Source organism: Sinocyclocheilus grahami, unplaced genomic scaffold (assembly GCF_001515645.1).
Source record: "Sinocyclocheilus grahami isolate Dianchi unplaced genomic scaffold, SAMN03320097.WGS_v1.1 scaffold4232.1, whole genome shotgun sequence".
NCBI lineage: Eukaryota > Metazoa > Chordata > Actinopteri > Cypriniformes > Cyprinidae > Sinocyclocheilus > Sinocyclocheilus grahami.
Genome location: NW_015509210.1, coordinates 821 through 9,787, shown reverse-complemented (window position 1 = coordinate 9,787; position 8,967 = coordinate 821). Strand labels below are relative to the sequence as shown.

Sequence of the window (8,967 nt, the reverse complement as noted above, 5' to 3'; positions counted from 1 at the left end):
CACTTTCGGAACGGCAGAATACAGCGGTTTCCCCGGTAACTGCAGTACACAAAGCAGCAGCGCCTGACTTTGAAACATGCAGCGCTCATATTTATTCAGTGAAATCATAGCCTTTTGCAGTTTAATCACATATTAATTTACAAAGCAGTTCTTGTCTTTCTGTCCCCAAATTTAAGACCATTTATAATTTTTGTACCATTTAAGAGTTTTAATGGTCTTAAATTTAAACAATTACACTGAAACCCTAAGGACAGGAGACCCCTAAATACATTACCCACAGTTCAGTGCAAACATTTCTGTCATGCATTTGGCAAAAAGGTTTACTATGCATTTTACCTTTGCAATTCGAGGCAAGTGCAACTCTGGCGTCCCCGTTGTTTGTGAGCAGTATGTGATGGCGATTTAAATAAAACTACAGATTTCCAAACAATCCAAACGTTTCCCCTTGAACTTGGTAAAAAGATAATCTGTTTTCCATCTTGACTGGAAAATACTGTTTTCATGGTCAGTTTTTCCTTTTTTATTTGCTAATTAGGGATGGGCGTATCGATCCTAAGTATCGATATATCGATACTGACGCGAGTATCGAAAGTATCGATACTCAAACTAAAAATATCGATACTAAGGTGTGTTTTATTTACCAGTGATTTTGTTTATTTAAAATAATAATAATAATAATAATAATGTGTACAAATGCATTGAATTGGATTGAAAACCTTTGTTAGCGAGTAATTGTGTAGGATAGAACTATTTTCCATTTAATAAATTTCATCATTTAAAAGTTTAATTCAGAAGTATCGTATCGGTATCGACGATACTGCCTTGAAAAATATCGGTATCGTATCGAAAACAAAATAAGTGGTATCGCCCATCCCTATTGCTAATGTTAGTAAATGTTTACGTTAGAGTGCACGTCCTGCTGCGCTGTAATTAATAGGTGAGCTGTTGAAAATAGCGACCTCTCCTGTTTGGAGACAGTACTAACATCATAAACTGAAAGCAATCTTTACGCGACTTAACTTACTTTTCAAATGTTTTAAAGGGGTCCTATTATGCTTTTTCTCTTTTTCAACTTTAGTTAGTCTGTATTGTTGTTGTTTGAGTATAAAAAAGATCTGCAAAGTTACAAAGCTCAAAGTCCCCTTCAAAAGGAGATATTTTATTTTTACAGAAATCCCTTTGCAAAAACTACAACGAACGACTCGTTTGGACTACAACACATATTTTCCGGGATTTGTGATATCACAAATACCGACGAATGGGACGAGATCTGGTTGAGCTGCACCAGAGAAGGCAACGAATGTTATACGAATTCGGGAACTGGTAAGTTCCCTGACTCACTGCATGTTGGGACAGTGATCGCTTGAATTCCAGTGACATGATTATGTACAACGTCCATGGACAACATAGTAGAACGTCATCACTGGAATTAATAAACAACAGGCAGGACCAATCTAATTATTATCCAATACATGTTCTTACAACATTTCAGCCGAATATTAATTATAAATGATAATTAGATGTGTTCATTACCCCATGTGTGTTTATGTTGAAATATACAAAAAAAACGGTCCGTCTTATCAAATCTTATATTGCGTGTCATTATATTTATCGCGTTGTCTCCATTGAATCGTGTGGTTTATGTTTCAGCTTCAGAAATGTTTTTTCCGGTAAGGGAGCATAGTGAGCGCCGATGTTTTTTGAGGGAGCGAACGTTCCAGTGCACTGGAAGGATTTTACGATTGAGACAGCCCTTAAATCCAAGTTTATTTGTACAGCGCTTTTCACGATACAAATCATTGCAAAGCAACTTTACAGCAAATTAAGTTTCTACAATATTTAGTGGTAGTTTATCAGTGGTGACTGTCAGTCAATGTACATATGGCAGAAATGTACGGAAAAATCAATTTAAGATGTAATCAAACAGACGATGAACACTATTAACAGCAATTATTATATGATGCAATCAAACTTATAGCAAAATGTGGTAGTTCTGTATGTTCTGATCAGTGCCCTTACTACTGAACAAGGGAGCTGATTGAGATGCACCCTAATAGGCCTATAATCCAGCGGGCCGTACTAAAAGACCTGGCGGGCTGCCAGTTGCCCATCTCTGAGTTAGAACGTTCCCCACCTGCACAACCTGGTTAGTGTCTTCTGCTACTTAGCTAAATACTTAACCTTCATCCATCCCTCCCGAACCTATAACAAAAGTGTCCCTCAAAATGACCCGAAGACCAAAAATGACACTAGTTTTATTTTTGGTCCAGAAAGGTTTTATTATTATTTTTGGTTATTTTTATTTCATTCACATTAAATTCTGGATATTTTTTATGAAAATTAGCATATTTAATACATTTTTTCACCAAAAAAAAACAACAACAAAGAAAAAGACAATTTCTGCATATTTATACTTTAAACATGATCATCCATCAGGACCTAGGTCACCGAGTGTCTCTAATGTCATCTGGTGGGGAAAAATTACATAAAATTGCATTTTATGATTACAGCCACTAGAGGGGCCTATAGAACCCTATGGAGATTTTTAAATGTGCCAAACAAGTGAAATGTTTAAAACTACACCAACTTGAGGCTTCATTAAGCTTTCAGATATATCTCAAGGCTTTCAGATATGTATCAAAACATTAAAATATATATATATATATTTTGTAAAAAAACAAATTAATGAATGAATTTTAATCCAAACACATGCATATTCATACAGTTTCATAAATATGTAATAACTATAAAAGATAAATAAAAATATATAAATATGATATAAACTCATTGGCCTCCACCCCATCACTCAAATTTAACTGTGTTAAGTTAAATTTCATTTTAAATAAAATATTTCCAAATGACAGTCATTTCCCAGCAGAAACATCATACAAGCTATAATGTGTTTCAATGTGAGTGTGTGTGTGTTTGTGTGTGTGTGTGCCTGTGTGTGTGGATATGTGCGTTTTTTGTGCATAGAGGACATACTGCAGTCTCAGCTCTTTGTTTAGGTATGCATCTTTTCTGGATTCAAAAATAAAATAAATTAAAAAATGCTGTTTTTTTTCCAGACATTCCATTCGTTCCTATGGCCGGGTCAAAATTAATGTAATACTTTTTTTATTACACCCACATAGAATCCTCGAATCGACTTGTGTGTGTTCGGAGCCCCTAAAGTACGGAGTCCCTAAAGGGACATGGCGGTGGAAAAAAATCTGATTGAGTGAAAAAATTTGGGGTGGGAGGAAAAAAATATTTGTCAGATTTTTTGAGTTCCCTCGCAAAACTTTTGCATTCCCTCGAGAAACTTTGCGTTCCCTCGCAAAACTTTTGCGTTCTCTCGCAAAAGTTTTGCGAGGGAACGCAAAGTTTCTCGAGGGAACGCAAAAGTTTTGCGAGAGAACGCAAAAAAAAATTCCTCCCACCCCGACTTTTTTTCCCACCACCATGTCCCTTTAGGGGCTCCGTAATAATGACCCGCTAGGGACACTTTTGATACTTTTTTTATAGCACCCACTTAAACTGGTCGAATTCACTCGAATTTTATTTCATGTATTCCCGGTTCAAGTGTGACAAATGTAACAAAGTCTCATACCAAAAAGATCAACGCTCGATTTAAAATTTTTTTTTTAAAATGAGTTTCGGGTCAAAATGACCCGAGGGACGGATACTGCGGTCAAGCCAGTCGCGTTTTGAAAATGCACGGTCAAGCCAGCCGCACTTTTTTTTTGTTTTGCGCGTGTAATTGTGTACTTACGGTACGGGTGCTGAGAGCAGTCAAAATGCATGTAAAGAAGCTGTCATACCGACGTTTCCTTTATAATTAGCTTACCGGTATTTTACCTTTTATTTTTAGTTTGTAAATACATTATTTTTGTACATAAACGTTTGTATTGTACATTAATTATTATAAATAATTTATTAATGTTTATAAATGTTCATATGAATGTTTTATATTCATTGTTTTTTTTAATTTAATGTTTATGTGTGTGTGTGTGTGTGTGTGTGTGTGTGTGTGTATAACAACAAAATGCGTCCTAGCACTTCCACTGTGTCCAATTTTCCAACACTCATAAAAAGTGTTCATTTATAGGTTAGCTCTTTCTTGCAATTGATATGTGTTCAGAGTGACCCTGACTATCACTGTATGTATTTTCAAGGCATTGTACTATATAGTTTTGGAGAAACCTATAAAGGAACACCTTTTATGTGTGTTGGAAAATGGGACACAGTGAAAGTGCCAAGACGCATTTTGTTGTTTGCGGTGATTTTGCTTTTAGATTTCTCCAAAACTATATAGTACAATGCCTTGAAAATACATACAGTGATAGTCAGGGTCACGCTGAACACATATCAATTGCAAGAAAGAGCTAACCTATAAAGGAACACCTTTTATGTGTGTTGGAAAATGGGACACAGTGAAAGTGCCAAGACGCATTTTGTTGTTTGCGGTGATTTTGCTTTTAGATTTCTCCAAAACTATACAGTAAAATGCCTTGAAAATACTTACAGTGATAGTCAGGGTCACTCTGAACACATATCAATTGAAAGAATGAGCTAACCTATAAAGGAACATTTTATATGAGTGTTGGAATATGCGGAAATAATTAAAGTGCAACAATGGAGTTTTATGTTTGGGGTGATTTTGCTTTTAGATTTCTCCAAAACTATACAGTAAAATGCCTTGCAAATAAATACAGTGATAGTCAGGCTCACTCTGAACAAATATTAATTGAAAGAAAGAGCTAGCCTATAAATGAACACTTTTTATGAGTGTTGGAATATTGGACACAGTGGAAGTGCTAGGACGCATTTTGTTGTTATACACACACACACACACACACACACACACATAAACATTAAATTAAAAAAAACAATGAATATAAAACATTAATATGAACATTTATAAACATTAATAAATTATTTATAATAATTAATGTACAATACAAACGTTTATGTACAAAAATAATGTATTTACAAACTAAAAATAAAAGGTAAAATACCGGTAAGCTAATTATAAAGGAAACGTCGGTATGACAGCTTCTTTACATGCATTTTGACTGCTCTCAGCACCCGTACCGTAAGTACACAATTACACGCGCAAGACAAAAAAAGTGCGGCTGGCTTGACCGCAGTGGACGGATGAGGGGTTTAAAAAATAAATAAATAAATAAAATTAAAGAGAGAGAGAATTGTAATTTACTATCGTTAAATAAATGTTCCGTGATATCTTCCAATGTTTTCAATGTAATATTAAAACTATGTTTCCCTTAGTAGGCTGTACCTTATTATTATTGATTTCACCCTACATTTTAGTTTAAACTATGTCAATTATAGTAGCCTATTAAAATTACTTTGGGTGGTCATGCAAGGTCAGTTTAAGGATCAGATTAATATTTATCATGAGTTAAGCTTTCGTTAGTTGTGAGGAGGGAACTACCAGTGTATAGAAACCAGCTGGTGAAACGAAACCGAAAGTTTAGTGAATGCAATAAGAAGCAGAACGGAGGGGAACTGCAACACATAGCTCGGTTTGCTGACAGGAGTGAAGACTATTCAGGGAGAGCGACTCCCCAAAACATGCATCTGTCATCTTTATACAATGCCAAGGATCAATTCAAGTATGTCATAATGCATGTTGTTGTTAATATTATAGACGATCGCTTTGCAAACGATTCTGACAAAGGTTTATTTTTTCTAATATATAGGCATATAGGCCTATATATTATTATTATTATTATTATTATAGCCGATGCGGTTTTTAATTATGTATTCTCAAATTTGCCTATATTTAACTGTATTTAGACACTTTTTACATTTCTCTTTTCGGGAAACGTGTGAGGCAGTATTATGTCTGATAAAGGAAACCTAAGAGAAGTTATAAGGAAGTTGTTATTGATGAGTAGAGTTTGTTATGAGATTAAGTTATGAGCTGTGGAAAAAAACCTTATGAATTTGAGATCTGTCCTTGAAGTCACTAAGGCTATGCAATATCCTGTGATTCCTTATGAAAATTTACCATAGTCATTATACCATATTTCCACTGTAGTTTTCGCGATAAGACCATATGCTAATTACCACAGGTAAAATCATGGATGGCTCCTTGCCATGGTTAGACAATGGTCACTGTACAGCAAACTATGGCATATATGATATAGAAAATCATAGCTTAAACACGTTAAAAACAATACTGCAGTAGTACCTCCCTCACTACTGATTAATAATAGTAGACCTATAGTAAAACCAAATGATTTTTTTCATTTAAAAAATGCATAAATTGTTTATATTTATATATTACATGCATATTACAGACATATAAAATATTTATCTTTGAGAATCTTTGACTTTTGAACCTCTTTTGCAACAACCAGGAAGCCACAAGCTGTGAGAAGTTAAACAATGACAAGGAAGAGAAAGAGTGGAGAGAAAGGAAAGGCAGGTGCACAGAAGAAGGGGGCCAAAAAAAGAGATGGTAGCACATCTTCATCCAGAACACGTTCACAGAACCAAACAAAAGGCAAGCATACTAGTCACCCAAGCCCGGCCAGATCCAGATCCAGATCCAGAGGCCGTGGACAGCACAGCACGGGTGCAGCAGAGCCTGAACCACTGAGTAAAGATGTTCAGACTCAAACAAGCTCAAGTAGGCTTGAAAACAAGGAGACTCAGACGGAGACTGTCAGTCAAGCAACACAGCAGACACAAACAGAGCTCAATGGCAACACAGAGACCACAGAAGTGTCACAGCCAACAGAACTCAATCCTGAAGATGTTAAGATGCAGATGGAAACTGGCCTACCAAGGATCAAAGGAAACGAAATTGATGGAGAAAAGGATGAAAGTGTTGAGAGAAAGAAAAGAAAAGTGAGTGAATCAAGAGAACCTACAGAGGAGACTAAAGAAAAGACCAAACTCTCAGATGGTTTAAAAAAACAAGATAGAGACAATCAGAAAGACAAAGATGCAAATAAAAAACGTTCAGAAGGAGATTCACAAAAAGACACTAAACTCAAGTCAGGAACAGAAGAACCCAAATCTTATGCAGCAGCAACTGCTGCTACAGGAAAGACTGAACTGTCTAAGGAGCAGAGGAATCAGACAGCAGCAGATCAAGACAATAGTAAAAGAAGGTTTGCAACATTATAATATAATGCACTTACAATATCAAATGTTTGATCTTAATAGATACCATATATGACCACTAATTGTTTAAATATTTAATAATGTTATTTTTATAGAAAATCTTCCCCAGTGAGGGCTCCAAGCAAACAACCGATGTTCACTTTCTACATTTATGCTGTTCTGGACAAAAAATTCAGATTTAACACACAGCATGACTCTCTTTTGCTCCTTCATGGGAATGAAGTCTTTCAACTACAGATTACATATTTTTTGTAAGTCTCTCATTAATGTATAATGACAACATAGTTGCCTATATTATAGCCTACAGGTAGCAAATAAAATATGAATTGTACAAGAACGTGTAAAAGTTATGTGATCTTTGTGTTGTAAAGTGTCAGTGTTTTTTAATTCAATGTCGTTTTTCTTTGCTTAGGGGTCTAAAACAGGAAGGCTATTTGATTGAAGCAACATTTTCACTTTGGCAAGGCATTGGCAGGGGTGTTCCAATAGAATACACATATGCAGTGCAGAAACAAAATGGCCCCATTATGGAAACAGCATTAAGATATGTTTACACCCCCACTGACAATACAGTAAAAGGTACTAAAAAGTGTTACAGTTCTTTGGTAATTCATTGTACATTGTATGTAATGTAATGCCTGATCTGTGTTGTGTTTCCTCTCAAGAACTGCACCTTTATGAAGGTTACATAAGTTCAAGTTCAAGATCTGTTAAAGAAAGGGCGATGAACTGGATCTTTCAGAATGCACAAGAAGAAATTAGCAAATGCTGGGAGACCTCTGCTCATGCACTGCTGGACAGAGTGTTTAAGAAATGGGGGTCATTTAATGATGAAGACAACAAGACACTTATCGAACACCTAAACAGTTACAAACAATGTTTTCAGTCAGTCATGAGACGTTTGAAATTTCTAGAAAATCTCTCCCCTTCTCAAATAGAAGTAGGTGTGAGCTTTCTTTATTCCATTTTTAAAAGACTACCCTAACAGAGCTGTAGAATTATAGCTCTGCCCTCTTTGTTTTAGGTCTCAGAACTGATTTCTAGTAGACTGAGTTGGATTTTGAAAGGAGAATCTGGAGGGAAAACTTCAGAGAGCTTGTCTGAGATCAAATCATTGGAAGTGGCCCTCTCAGTGTTCCAGGTGTGCTGTGGCTGTGATGTGGATCTTGGCCCAAAGGACTGGGGCAAACTCTGCCAAGTAGTCTCTGAAAGGATGGAAACAACCCTATCAACCCTACCTTTAACTGACTTGTAAGTAAGGTTTATTGGACAAATCTGTAGTTTCAGAAAATTTGATTTTATCCATGTCCCCTAATGCGCACTATAAAGCAAAGCCTTGCCTACTGAATAGCTGTTATTGTTTTACATATTGACTTAGGTATGTCTTAAAAGACACCACAATATCATCATAATTTTGGTTTCTTTGTAGCATTGTGGTGGGACTGATGAATCGATGTGCAAGGAAGCTGATCTCAGAAGTGGTGTTACTTGTTCCTGTCCTTCATTTACTGAGAAAGCCAGGGGCAAAGTCAGATCCAGGCTCAGCTATGACCGAACAGAAATGGGCAGGGCTTGAAAACATAGAGTATCCATCTTTTAGGGAGAGAATTAGAGGACTCCCTGACAAAAGGAGGTTTGTCCAAATACTTTTAGAGGAGCTCATTTTAATTCTCAAAAATGTATAACTTGAATATAAATATGAGACATATTACATGTGTTGTTCCTAAAATTGTAGGATGATCCTTCAGCTGATCAAAGATCACTCATCAATGAGCAAGGATAATCCTTACTTGTTGAAAAGCTGGCTTTCCATTGTGGCATTTGAGG

General features: G+C 35.9%; 1 protein-coding gene across 1 annotated transcript; it reads left to right on the top strand.

Moving 5' to 3' along the window:
• The first annotated feature begins 5,501 nt into the window (after positions 1-5,501).
• LOC107576726 (E3 ubiquitin-protein ligase rnf213-beta-like) lies at positions 5,502-8,177 on the top strand. The gene is made up of 6 exons (XM_016262866.1): positions 5,502-5,618; positions 6,369-7,127; positions 7,236-7,391; positions 7,553-7,719; positions 7,806-8,025; positions 8,165-8,177. The coding sequence occupies exons 2-6, from the start codon at positions 6,397-6,399 to the stop codon at positions 8,175-8,177; spliced, it is 1,287 nt and encodes a 428-aa protein (XP_016118352.1). The 5' UTR covers positions 5,502-5,618; positions 6,369-6,396.
• The last annotated feature ends 790 nt before the right edge of the window (positions 8,178-8,967 follow it).